This window comes from Etheostoma cragini, chromosome 5, assembly GCF_013103735.1.
Source record: "Etheostoma cragini isolate CJK2018 chromosome 5, CSU_Ecrag_1.0, whole genome shotgun sequence".
Classification (NCBI taxonomy): Eukaryota; Metazoa; Chordata; class Actinopteri; order Perciformes; family Percidae; genus Etheostoma; species Etheostoma cragini.
In genome coordinates, this window is record NC_048411.1 from 11,162,624 (window position 1) to 11,177,083 (window position 14,460).

The 14,460-nt window shown below is 40.7% G+C and overlaps 1 protein-coding gene across 2 annotated transcripts in view; it reads right to left on the minus strand.

The window, feature by feature from the left end:
* Window positions 1-14,460, minus strand: part of LOC117944715 (netrin receptor UNC5C-like) — a 177,403-nt gene that overhangs the window by 87,020 nt on the left and 75,923 nt on the right. For both annotated transcript variants that reach the window (XM_034871786.1, XM_034871788.1), the window contains exon 2: window positions 3,057-3,293. In XM_034871786.1, coding sequence (XP_034727677.1) covers window positions 3,057-3,293 — 237 coding nt within the window. The remainder of the gene's footprint in view (window positions 1-3,056; window positions 3,294-14,460) is intronic.

The following is a 14,460-nucleotide window of genomic DNA, read 5'->3' on the forward strand; positions in this document are numbered from 1 at the left end:
AACGGTGAGAGATGGGAGGAAAAAAAGACAGAAAAGTAAAGAGACAGATTGGAAGGAGGATACTGGAGGCCTCTTGTAAACATACATAGTCATCTCTCACAATTTACTTATGGAAGCACACAAAAGGCTTTGAAGAAAGACATGTACCAACTAGAGGAAGGAGCAAGACCGACCAACACGTTGATGAATAAAAGAGATTAATTTCACCTTCCAAGCTTTCTCGCTGTTAGGTATTTGAAGCAAAACCTCCTCCGGACAAATACAGTTTTAAGGAGGACAAGAACAAGGACTGGAGATGACTCAAAAGAAAAAAATTAAGTTTAAGAGTGACACAAGAGAGCAGAAAATGTTGGACTGGGAGAAACCAGTGAGAGAGATAAAAAAGGGGAGACAAGTGTTTAAAATAAGTGTTTAGGGAATCAAACAAGTTTTACAGGGTTAAAGGCAATGAACTAGGGTAAAAAGGATCCTTACCCCCCAACATTATTCTATTCTTTACCACTGTGTGCACCTCCATACCTTTCTCATGTTTACTCCTTGCAGGTTTTGTTGCATTTATTCTCCTCTTCCTTGACTATTCGTGTGTGACAGCTAAATCAGGGGGAAGATCAAACTGTACCGCTCAGTTGCTTCTGTCTTCGTCTTGGGTTTAGTAGTGTAGCAGACCCACAAAGCAACCAGGACACGCACAAAAACACGCACCGACACACACATAAAGCTATACACATAGCACAATGTTTGCCTGCAGGGTCTGCTTTGTAACACAAAGGGAAATCTTCAATGGGCAAGTCAATGTGTCAAATTGGGTTGGTCCGAGTCAAATGTTCTGCTTCCCATCAATTGCAGAATGTACACACTGACAGATGTCAAAGAGTGAGCGCATAAAATATGTACTATGTGTTTTGCTCACCTGCCTTAAGAAAAAAGCATAGTGTTTAAGCTACAACTGTGCTGATTTATGCTACTGTTGACCCCACTGTGTATTTTATTGAGCAGACAATATATATTAGGAGTTCTCAAACTGTTTAATCACCCACTCTGGGGACTCAGGCTCATTAACAGGCAGGTGGAGACCAATGAACTGAGCTCATGTCAACCTTAAGTCTAAGAAACCAGGTTGTGTATGTCTTTGTCTTCCTGCCAAAGCAACAGCCTGATTCATCATTACCTAGCCAGTAGAATAATAACATGTGCTGTCAAGTGACACGTGTGGAACTTTGGCTGCAGTCCAGTACACCACTGTGGATCCTATACACTGTCCTGTGAACATCGCAGTACAACACTGGTGGTGGAGGCGGCTGTGCACACACGTCTGAAGTACGACCTAGGTTTCAGCGCAAATAACTAAACATCTGATTAATAGGTTTAACCTGTTTGCTCACAGTGCACCAGTGAGACAGCCTGGGAGAACTGTTGGCCACATTTTCTGGATGTGTGACAACTTTATATCACACAGAGCGAAATCTCATTATTGTCAAGCACATAAGAAATGTGCAGGCTAAGAGGTCAACTGAAAGATACTATCTTGAAGCTCTCCGTTTCGTTCTTTGTGGCAGTACCTATGGCTTGTATGTTTTTTGAAGTTGAATCAACTGTAGTATTGGCTCTTTTCCTTATTTGTTCAGCCATATTAACCGTTTACTCCCAACAATAGCAGAGAAAAAAAACAGTGCTCGCTTTAAGCACAAGAGAGTTTAAGAGCGAGACTGTGTAGCGTTAGCTCCACCTACCCGCTCTAGCAGGCCAACCACTGCTGGGTGTTGGAAAATGCGTCACTATCTGGACACCGCTTTTGATTTTTCTTGGGGATGTTACCACAGATGCCCAGTTCTTAATACCGCAAATGCAAAGGCATTAATCTGTCGGGCTCAATCCCTATTGTGTTACATCATTTGGCGATAGATAGTGACTTAAAGAACATTTATTAAATGTTTCTTTTTTTCATCTTAGATGTGTTCAATACCGTTAAACTGGCTGTTCATCAGGACAAATGTAGTACAAATAGTCTGGTAAGTAACATCCTTTGTAGAAATAAAATATGTACTTAATGCATGTGCTATACCTTGTGACCCGACCTGTTGGATGTTTACCAGTAAAGTGCCAACATCAGCAAGGCATTCATGCTTATTATTTTTCTCTGAGTTGAACAGTCTTTCAAAGTACACTACGGGTCAAAAGTTTGGGGTTACTTAAAATTTCCATACCACTCCATTATAGACAGAGAACCAGCTGATCTAAGTGTGCGGCTGATATGTAATGTAATATCAGCAGCCATTCATCCAATGTTACAAAGGCACATTCTTTACTATTTTGATATAATTTTAAATTTCCCGTGACAGGATGCTCTTTGGATGCTTTTATATAGACCTTAGTGGTCCCCTAATACCATCTCTGAAGTCTCTTTTATATAGACCTTAGTGGTCCCCTAACAGCATATCTGAAGTCTCTTTTGTATAGACCTTAGTGATCCCCTAATACCATATCTGAAGTGTCTTTTATATAGACCTTAGTGGTCCCCTAATACCATATCTAAAGTCTCTTTATCAAAATTCAGCCTTGGTGCAGAATAACAGCCACTTTAGCCAGTCCAAAAATGAGCTTTCCATATTATGTGCCATTTCTGAGTCTGTAGCTTTTGAGGAGGAGGGGGGCAAGGTAGAGGCTGGGGGTCTGGCCTTGATCAACTGCCCCTTTGCTTATTTGAAAGCCATGATGTCTCTCTCTTATGGGTGGGTCAAGTTCTCTGGGCAGGCAAAGCAGAGAAAGGGGAGGTAACCTTGCCCCTTATGACCTCATAGGTGCTTACAATTATGTAAGCACATAATGTAATCTGAAAACTGCTGCCCTGGTTTAAAAAAACAATGCAACTGAGCTCAGCTGGTATTCTGTCTATAATGGAGTGCAATGGAAGTTTCTTAGTGACCCCAAACCTTTGACTGGTAGTGTATGATCTGATCCGTCACCTTTCTTTGCACTACAGCACTCTCTGATTAGATCTGAGTTCCGGTTTGTGCGTACATGACGTGATGTGTGTGTGTGTGCTGGAATTCACTCACCTGAGTTTTCATCCACCCTTTCCTCCACAGTGTGGTCTTTTTGATGGACCCACTCGCTGTTGCACTTGAAGTAAATCTGCGTGGCAGGCGTTGCTTTGCAGTAGAGAATGACAGGTTTATTCTTGACAATGTAGCCTTCCTCGGGTTCAAACAGGAAGTGAGGTAAGGGCTCCGGAGGGTCGGAGGGGAAGGTTTCCGGGAGTTCGCTCAGACTCAGGAAATCATCATCATCTCTCACTGCGAAAGGAGGAAAAGAACAGGTTCATTTTGAGAGTCACAGCTATTCAGTATTTTCACAGATTTCACAGACTAACAGGTATAAAAGTTGTTTCTGTAAGAAAATTATGCACTCTTTTATCCGTTAATTATTGTTTTGTGATTCACACCAGTGAGCAGCATTGTCCCCTGAACTGAGTGTGTATGAGACAGTGTCAGTCTCATGCGATCACTAATCATTGCCGTGTCCCAAGCCGCTGACCTGGACACTGAACAATTTTGTTCCACTAAGCCATAAAATACTAATTTTAAATAGCACGTTATGCCTGGTTCAATTGCAGAAACCTTCTGGATGGAGTTATCTCCACACAAAAAACAAGATTCAGATTTTTGTTTCTGCAAAAATACACAAATGTCTCTGTGAACCTACGTAGAGAAGGGTGTTATGGGTAACCACAGGTCACAGATGCTGAAAGAGGAGCCAAAGCACACACATCCAAATATCCGCAACGTATTGTGCGAATGTGCACGTCATATATCTTCCTTCCCTCGTGGAATTCAGATATATTAATCACCAACAAACATATTACATACTGTACATACTGTATATATAACATATTCAAAAGCTATCTTTGTACTATCGACTTGTGCGTCATAACTGCTCTGTTGTGAAGAAATTCTTGTTTTAAAAGAGGAGTGATACATTAAAAGTGGAGAGTGCAGCATAAGACTCTGGTACCTTAAAGGTCAGCTCTTCCAAGATGGGTTGCTATTGATCAACAGTTTCTGCTTTACACAAAATTTGCACTAATTTACGATGCCAGTGAAACCACTACCAGTGCAACTTGCCGAAAAAAAATCTGAAACAGACAGAGTGCTCATTTGGCCAACCCCAAGGTCACCAAGAACTGTGTCCTCCTCCATCCTTCTCTCTCTCTCTCTCTCTCTCTCTCTCTCTCTCTCTCTCTCTCTCTCTCTCTCTCTCTCTCTCTCTCTCTCTCCCTCTCTCTCTCCTTCACTTTCAGTATGACCAAAGTTAACACCCACCGGTGGCCTCAATCAAAGCGACACAAAGAATGTTTGGTCACTAGGTTGCCAAGGTCACCAATAGACAAGAGGATTACACAAGCGGGTGGGAGGGAAAGGAAGGCAACTTTCTTTCTTTCACATTTCTTAAATGTCCATGCGCGCGCAAGCGCACACACACACACACACACACACACACACACACACACACACACACACACACACACACATTCTTCTAACTTGTAATTCTTAAGAAACTGTTATTAAGCACTATTAAGTGCTGTGGGCTATAAGCTAACATTTTGTCATTTCATCTATAAGCTGACATTTTCTCCCCTAGTTCTGTAATTAGGTCTCTGTGAGTATAAAATCAGTAGTCATTTTCACGGCATTATTTCATTATCTGTAGGAAATTTAAATCCCACTCTTGGTTATTTATCCATTGTCATTTTCACCCCTTTTCACCCTCTTTCTCTATTGCCATTTCTTGTTACTTTATATTTCTCCCCACTCCTACCTCCCTCCCACTTTTCACTTTGCCCCCAACACCCATTCTCACCCTTATCTGTCATTCAGAGAGCTGAAGGGTGGGGGTGGGTAGTATGCGGCATTGGGGAGCGACAGCTATAAAATATTGATTGGCACCAGAAACATGATAGCCAGAGAAAAGGGTGGGTGGAATGGAGAAAAGGGAGAGGGATGGAGAGAAATTTTCCCATAAAGAAAACAAAAAAAAATCACAGAAATGCAAACAATTTTCTATCTCTCCTGCGCCATCCTTGCCTGTCTGGTTCTCTCCTCTCCCCACGTTTACGCCCTCATCTCTTTTGCTAAACCTTCTCCCTTCCTCTTACTCCTTCACTTCCTTACCCACCCTGCTCTCTTCTGATCCCATGACAGAAGTGAATTACTGATCCTAACAGCCCACCTCATAAACGTCTTGCCTGAATGCTGTCATCAGTAATGGATGGCTGTAGCAGAACAATGTCCATGTTCGATTTACGCCATGTACCAAATATGCAACGGGGGCAAAAAACACATTAATTCCCTTGCTTGCTCCTTTAGGCCGACACACAAATCTGCTAAGACTGATGTCATCAAAGGTGGCCAATCATGTTGACATGAAAATGTGAGCTGATCTATCATATGGATAGAGAGTTTAATGGATACATGACAGAGGGAAAGAAAGGAGAAAGGTAGATTTTGGAAGTAAATCTATAACAGTGTTTCCCATACGTAGGTTCTACTTGGGTGCCCTTCCCAGGTCGGTTGAGTCCTGCCCAGGTACATAAAATCCAAATTACATTATCAACATTGTATTTTTACAGGTTACAAAGACCAGCAGCCTCCAGCCCCAGTGTGAATTCTCATAGGCATAGATTTGGTCATGGACGAAAGGGACAGACATACCTTTGTCAAGGTGTTGCTGAAATGTCTCTACTAATACTTTTAACTATCTCAAATGTTAATTTTAACTTCTAACAGTGTTGTATAGTTGCAAGGCTTGTGTGTTTTCAGTACTACTTTGATGGAAAATGAATGATTCTTGTTACTTTCAAGTGTTACTTGCTACTTGTGAAAATGGGCCCTGTATGGCCACTGAACAACAATGTTGATCCCTAGCACTGCTTTTTATCTATTTTCAAGACTCTAAGGCTGAGAAAATCTGAGGTATGCAACCGCATCTGTGTCCTAAAGCAAGCCAAACGCAGCCATATAGGGTCAAAATGCCTCATGGGTAAGAGTGTAGGTTTGTGTGTCTGTGCAAGTGCATGTTAGGGCTTTGTGTTCTTGGTAAGTGGTCTACGATGTGTATCAGTGCAGTAGCCGTGGAAATCATGAGATCATACTTCTAACCCTCTTATCAGCTAGTTACAATCAACAGCAGCTGCGAAAACATAGACGCAAACAGAGAAACAGGCACACATGCACACATCCCGTAAATAGACACACTTTTAAAACCTCTACCCCTCCATCGCTAATCCTGTCCTGCAACAACAACACATACACACACACCAACAACTAAGAAAACAATGCTGGAACGATCCCTATCAATCTCAAACACTGCCAAATTACAAAAGTCACACATATAGATGCACGGAAACAAAACAAGCACACAGACAATCAGTGCAAAAACAGTTTACACTAGAACAAAAAGTGAAAAAAACATGGGTTCACACATTTCTCTTTCTTTTGCTATCTCTCTTCCTCTCAGAGTCTCTCCTATCCGTCTAACAAACACACACATCGTTTCCCAGGAAAATACAGATACTCATTCTCAGCACTCATATTACCCAGATATCCTGCACATACACACACACACACACACACACACACACACACACACAGGCCTGGAAAAACATGCAAACAGAAAAAATGCAAGTAAACCCTTAAAAGCATGTCTTCATCCAGGCATGCACTAAATCATGCAGCACACATACTAGCGTCACACAAGCACAGCACACACACAGGGGCAGAAATGGATAGATATGGTTCCTATGCATACTTTGAACTGCCTGCTTTCTTCAGTGTCTCTCTCTTCCTCTTTAGCTCTTACACAATTTGCTAATATTATTTCATTTTTTAAATACATGTCTAACACTACAGGGGATTCAGTGCTCAAGTGTTTACTCTTCCACTAGTATTTATGTTTTGAAACAACACGTATGTGTGGGTGTGTTTTTGTTCATCCAGTATTGCCTCAAGATAAACCTGCCAGTTTCACCTTTATTATGTATGAAGGCATTTAGAATATTATTGCTACCGTACCTCTAGGAATGGCTTCGTTGGAAAGAGCGGCCATTGGGATGAGCCTCTTCAATCTATCTGAATGGTTTTTTTTAGGCCATTACTGGTAATTCTTTCAGCCCTGCATGCAATTGTTTTTTGCAAAACATGTTGTAATCCAGGATTTCTTTTTGTCTGTTGCGAGCATAACATAACAAATTAAATAACCCATTGGAACTTCCATTCACAGTCTGTTAAGTCATTCAGGAACTGTTTACAGCACCAATAGACACAAAACAGGATAAAAAAAGTTGAAGTAGTAACACACTTAATCCTGTTTGTTTTTCTCTACCTCATGTATTTCAGTTAGTTGTTTCTCTCTGCCTTTCCAGAGTTGTCTTCAGATGATGGTGATAACGCAAAGACCAGCAACGTCATGCCGGTTCACAAAAAACATGGTAAAATATACACTGCCAGTATGCAGGTGTGTGGAGGGGTGTGCATTTTGGAGTCAAATATGTTTATAAAGAAGTCAAAGGCGGGTTAAGTCAGAATAAATACTTGACAAAGCACGCCAGAATTATACACCGTGTCCTGGAGAGTCAGTTTCCTTTAGAAACAAGACACCAGGCGACCACACATCATCTGCATCCACTGGACACTTAATCAGGCGCTTATCCTCAATTGGCACTTTAATAAGGGCCAAATTATTCAAGACACGAGTAGACATGCAAATTGAGAGAACTCAATCACTCCATTACCTCTGTCCAAAGGGATCACTGAATTTAAATATTTAAGTATATTCCTCAGAAAAAAAAGTATACACTAAAAACGCAGTACTACACTAAATCATGATCACAGTACGTTTTTTTTCAGAGCTATTTTTTCAACTTGAGGTCATTTTTGACCCTGTAGTGGCAATGTTGTGTTGAACTGCATTTCATTGCATTGATTTTCATAATTGGTTGTAGATTTGTTGGGCTTTTAGATTAAATCCAATACAAATGAACAGCTGCATCATTTCACGTGGAAGAGGAGTTCCTCAAAGACTGGGTGGCGAACCATGATGACAGAAATAACTCAAGAAGAAATAATATATCATGTAGAGCACACTCCACCCGGCTTTCAGGGCTATACCAGGCAATTCATAATAGTATGAATTCAAAGCTAAAGTATCTCAATGTGGGACCAGACTGCGACAGCTGCTTGGCGTCCGCAGACTTTCATTGTGTGTGACATGGAAGGCCCCAGTTAAAGCCTGGAACTAGATTTACGAGCAATCCTCTAAGGGGTGACTCTCTCAGGTCACAGCTGGCCTCAGTTAAGACAGAAGTAAAGAGATGCAATATTTGTAGAATCAAAAAATAGGGTATCAGGGGTAACCTGGTGGCCTAATGGTTAAGATGCATAATGCAATCACGTATGAATAATTACTCATAGAACTATAGACTTATTTATATCAAGAAACAGAAAGATTAAGAAAAAAAAAGAAATAGCTAATACTACAATATACTCCTTCCTTAGGTCAATTGTACTCCTGAAGTCTGATTTTTATTTGATTTCCTTTCTCTCTACAACAGTGTTTACATAAAGCAACAGAAACATTTATGAATAACGTTTGATATTCAACATTTTGTATGTCTTAGAGAAGCCTCAATGCTTGGTAACTGCATGTATACATTGGCATTGTGCAGTAAAGCACAGTTAATTCACAGTCTGAATAATTACAATACATATCACACACACCAACAGGCACACACACATTTGACTCCAGTCACATTCAGTATAGGAAATTCTCATACACACACTCAGACACAGTGCTGGATTTGATGTCCATATTTTATTTATTCCCAGATTATAATTCAGTAAGAAGCCTCCAGTTATCAGGTCAGATCGCAGGCAAAGTGCTTATTAGTGTGTGTGTGTGTGTGTGTGTGTGTGTGTGTGTGTGTTGTGTATGGAAGGAGGGCTGCACATGCATTTTTTAACAGGAAAACTGTAGGTCTATGCAATGATATACATTTATGCTTTTGTACATGAATGTAAATTCATGCAAATTTGTGGTATGCATCTTATTGCCTCAGTAGTTGAATATTAAGTGTATTTTGTACATCTAAATATGTGTGAATATACATAGGTAAGCATTTAAATGTTTTATAGCAGAATTCTGGAGGCTCTTAAGAGACCAGTATAAGACTATGATAGCTTTATTCTTCAATGACCATGTTTGTACTTTTGCCTACATGGATGTACATGTAGTTTCTGTTCTAATCACCTCTTTTTAGTAGAAACAAGTCCATGTTATGGGTGCTACATAGGTCTAACATCATGCATCAATTTATGTATTCAACTTATTTCAGTTAGCATATGTTTAGTTTGAAAGGCTCTAGGGATGGTCGGTCAGTCGGCCTATTACTTTGGTCTGGACTGAAATACCTCAACAACTACTGAATGGATTACCATGAAATATTTCCAGACACCCTGGGGGACAGAGCTTACTGCCTTTGATGACAACCTGACTTTTCCTGAATAACCTTTTTTGCTACGGACTCCAATTGCACATACTAATTATTTGCAACAGGCAAAAACATAATTGAGGTTAGAAATTTCTGCAACACTCCAATGAACTGAAAAAACAACAGAAGAGATTATGCATGAAGCCAATTCATTCAAATAGAATGATCTCTTTTATAATGTCTCTTAGTATTATGAGGCCACAAAAGTCCAAAAGAAACAAAAGTTATTAAATGATAAAATGGGTGAATGAATAAAATTGATTAAATATGTAAGGAAACATGAAGACACCATTTCCTTACTGCGTTTGACTCAAGGCATAAACACCATTTTAGAGTCTGCTTGGTTAGGAGTCAGATTAAAACTAGCACACTCACAGTTGGACATATCACATGTATGCAGTTTAAATTCACGTGTAGCGCAGTAGCAGCTGATGAGTGGGTGTTTGCAGGTAGGCAGTGTGAGAGCACTCGGTTGCTAATTTTTTATGGCTGTCTCTGCCAAACATTACATGCACACACACATACACACACTTCACAGGACTGTATGTGCATGCATGGCTGTCGTGAATGACAAATGTTGCATCTATTGTTAGTTTCTTCATTATTGTGCTTCTGTCACTGGCAAGCATCTTTTTGTGTAATCTGGCCAGCTACAAGATTTTTGGAAACCAGTTTTCTATACTCTGGAGAGAAAGAAAGAGGGAAGGTTTACAATGTACTGCTCCACATTAGAACTGGGAAGCAAGTACGCCTCGTTTGTCCTGAAACGGCCCCTAAGCCAACGCTTATCTCCAGTTTCTGTGGCACGAGTCAGCTTAGGGGTTCTGATACACCTCACTGGGCAGCACAGGATGATCCAAAGCAGGGGTTAAAATCAGATTACCCCCTATAAGGTTGAGCACCAAGCGATGAGGCTTTGGTTACAGTTTTTCCGATGTGTCTTACATTTGACTTGCTACGTGGGTGGAACCCTAAATGTCACTCTATCAGCCACTGCGATCCCGGTAACACCAGATGAAAAACAATCTGTTTCAATCTTTGGCTATGCTTTAAATCCACCTCCTCCTTCTGAACTTGGTCACTGGTGTAAAACCAGTAATGGCAAGCCATTTAGGGCAAGTCTCTTCCCTCAATCTCTCTTCACTCACGCTAGGTAAAGTCAAGACCACACCGAATTCAAGAAAAGAAGAAATTTGTCATTACAGAATTTCTACAACTAGCCCCAACAAATTCACAACATCATACGTTCTGTATGCATGCCTTTCTTTCACCAAAGGTTTGCAGTTAGCAAATCATCAAAAGTGTAATTTGCAAAACATGAAACAGTTTTGCAAATTGATAAGAAAGAAATGCATCCAGGAGAAAAACAGATTCAAAAAACACATGAAGTAGAAAACCACATGAACAGTCGGAGAAAATAATTATAGTCCTCTCACAATCATGAAGAACAGTTATCAACTGCGTAATGCTGTCAGCAAAGTCTCACTTTGTATTACACACACACACACACACACACACACGTACTGTACGCACACCCCCACGTATCCGCAAGCAGATGGAATATCTCATTCATATGCATACTCTCATATAAGCTTGTGGGGGTACAAACTTATATGAGTTGCTGTGTAATGTTATCTTCCAGATGGATTTTGTCTCCCTTACCCCAGGCCTGAGGGAAATGCAAGACTTCGCTTTCATTCATGTTTTACTATCACAGCTCAGCATCGCTAATAATACAAACAGCCAGGGCAAGGAAGTGCATTAGAATATCAAAACACTGGCCGGGGAACGACTTCTATTTTCATGGAGATAGGATAATTTTTTTTTCTGGGTGGCTGACAACTGATAGTACGGCTGGCTGGTTGTGTGTGCGATTGTGCGCCATGATCCACATCTCACTATCCACCTGGCTCCCTCTGTGTTCACCGTGTGTGTCTGCATACGTTTTACCTGTCAGTACCTCTCTGTGGTGGTCTGTCTTTATGATTACTTTTTTTTTCTTTCTATCTGCCCAAAAACGTCCCTCCGCTCTTTTTCATCTTGGTCTGTGATGTCTTTCCTGATTCCTTTAGAAAACCTGTTCATATTCACGTTCTAAATGCACCTTTCTCTTCTTTTTTCCCCTTTTTCTTGCAGCCTAGTTTCACTCTACTCTTGGTTTGGAGGAATGACAGAGAGCCAGCCATCCTCTCTCCAGTCACTTCCCCAGGGGCGAATTTCACAACAACCCCTACCCACCCAGCCGATGTGCAAGACTACGTCCCCTCTTCCTCACGGCTTTCATCATTATTTTCCTTTTTCTGCTCTTCTGTGTTTCCTTTTGTCCATCCTTCTTTCCCCTATTACCTATCTCCTCATCCCTTTTGCTTCATACTGCTCCTACTGTTAACTTCAGAAAGGAAAAATAACACCATGCTGAGCCCAGTTTAATAGATTATCTTGGTGAGGACAAACTGGTACCACACACACACACACACACACACACACACACACACACACACACACACACACACACACACAACAAAGATGGCCTCAACTCAAATGATAAAGAACAGCTTACAAGCTTATTTCATTTGAAGATTTTCCCATATTTGGGCTATTTTGTTCAGAGCTGGAGATAAAATTGGATCAGACATTTCACTACTCATGCCTTTCTCCATCTGGAGGCTCAATGTCTTTCTTGATTCCTTATCCCTCCTCTCCACCGTCTCTCCTTAACACCCTCATGATTTCCGACCGCACAACTGTTTCTTTCCCTCGCCTAGCCAAACTCTCTTTCTCCCTGCTGTCTTCCTCTCCTCTTCTCAGTTCTCCCCTTTTCCCCCTTTCTCTCTCTCTTTCTCTGGAACCTTTCCACCAATCCCACTCTCATCCACATTTCTCCCCTTGCCATCTTCACTCCTTCCCCAATACTTCGCTTCCCTCCTTTGCTCTCTGGCATCTTTTCACTCACTGTCCCCCCGCAAACTCTTTCTCTCAGCCTTCATCTCTCCTCCCTCCTTTACCTCTTCATCTAAAACTCTTCTCCTTTTTAACCCCATCCTACTTGCTCTCTACATCCTTCCCTCCCTCCATCCAGCCCTCCTTAGGTCACTATAAATAGAGCCTCAAGGGAGTTTCATAATAGACTTCTGCCTCTGACCTTATTACAGACACATTACTGCCCATACCTCTCTCTCTTGCCTTCTCTCTCTCGTGCATACTCAAACACAGTACACAATTGTTTCGCATCTCTCCCCTTGTGTATGTCCACATCTCCTCCCTTTATCATATATTTTCCCTTTTTTTTTTAATTCTGTGTGTTCCACATTTTGTCACAACTTAATTTCTCCTAATCTTAACATGACTGAACATTTGGGATTCGTCTGTGCATTATTTGTCCTCTCTAGGGGTTTTTACATCATAAAAAAAAAGAAAATTCTTAATTTGTTTTTGAGCAAACATAAAAACACATCATTAGTCTTGCATTCTTCCTTGAAACTAGTGGCTTTGGTTAAGAACTAATGAGCTAGCTCACAGCTAGTGTTACCTATTGGGTTTAATAATAAATACCAGCAGCGCTAGCATTTGAAATCCAAGTGCCAACTTAGGGGATTTTGGTCTGCCATGGTGTGAGCCAGATGGGGAAGAAAATACTGAAGTCCAAAATGTCAAGTTACTCCTTTGACACCATCTCCGTTATTTGGCCCTCTTTCTGCCTGATCTTCTGCTGCCAGAGTCCTAATTAATTTTATCTTGGGTCTGCTACTCTCACAAGTACTACTCTCTGAAATGAGCTATGCTCGAGCTTGTGGGAACTAGAGCAATGGTTCGACGATGGCGCAACGATCTCAAGAGTGAGGCTGTGTGTGTTTGTGTGTGAATGTGTGTGTGTGTGTGTGTGTGTGTGTGTGTGTGTGTGTGTGTGTGTGTGTGTGTGTGTGTGTGTGTGTGTGTGTGTGTGTGTGCATGTGTATATATGTGTGTGAGAGAAAGAGAGAGAGAAACACAGCAAGAAACAGATAGCGAGAAAGAGAGAGAGGCTTGTTGTTATTTTCAGCCTTATTTTGGTCGAATCCGAAGCCTTTATAAAATACACAATAGGCTTTAAATGGGTTTCATCTGCTTCTGGGACGAAAAACATTCCCAGCACAGAAGAATAGACCGAATCGCTGATAATTTCAATTGACAAAAAAATTGAAGTGGGCCTAAATTAAATCTGCCATTGGGGTTTTACAGCAGATGTCTCAGCCCAAGCTCAACAGCACCTGAGGGTGTTGACATGTTTGGGCCTAAATATAAATATTACTTTTATTAGTCAAATTACAATTACACATTGGTTTACATTGATTACATTGGCACTGTTGTTGCCTCATTTCATCTTACGGAAATACACTTCTGTGGGAAGAAGTCAACCTTGAAGTGTTCTGGATGGATAGTCATTGAGAAAGTGAAGAGTTTGTAAGGGTGATACCTCATTTGAGCTTTTGACAAGGTGATGTCAAATTGATTTGGGAGCATTTGTGAATGAAAAGCACAAAGAAACTCTGACGTTTTGATGTGAAAACAACTGTTTTAGTTTGGGCCAAAAAATTGTTGATAAGGCAAACATAACATTTCACAAAGCAAAATGTAATGTATATTTTTTTATCTTTCACAATTCGTATTACATTAGTATGATCAATATGGTTTAAAGTATTTTAACGCATACACAGAAACTTCATTCATGATTCAAGACATGAGCTGTGTTGACAGTATATTTGCTATAATTTAAGCAAGCACTTTAGCATGAACATTAAAAATGCATTTCTAACATACAGTCAAATCTAAGATGGTTTAAACATTAACCTCAACATGCCTACTCACTTACGTACTTGGTGCTATAAACAGTACTTGTGAGCATAAACATGTAGTTCCTGGCTCCACAGTGAGGAAGTGCA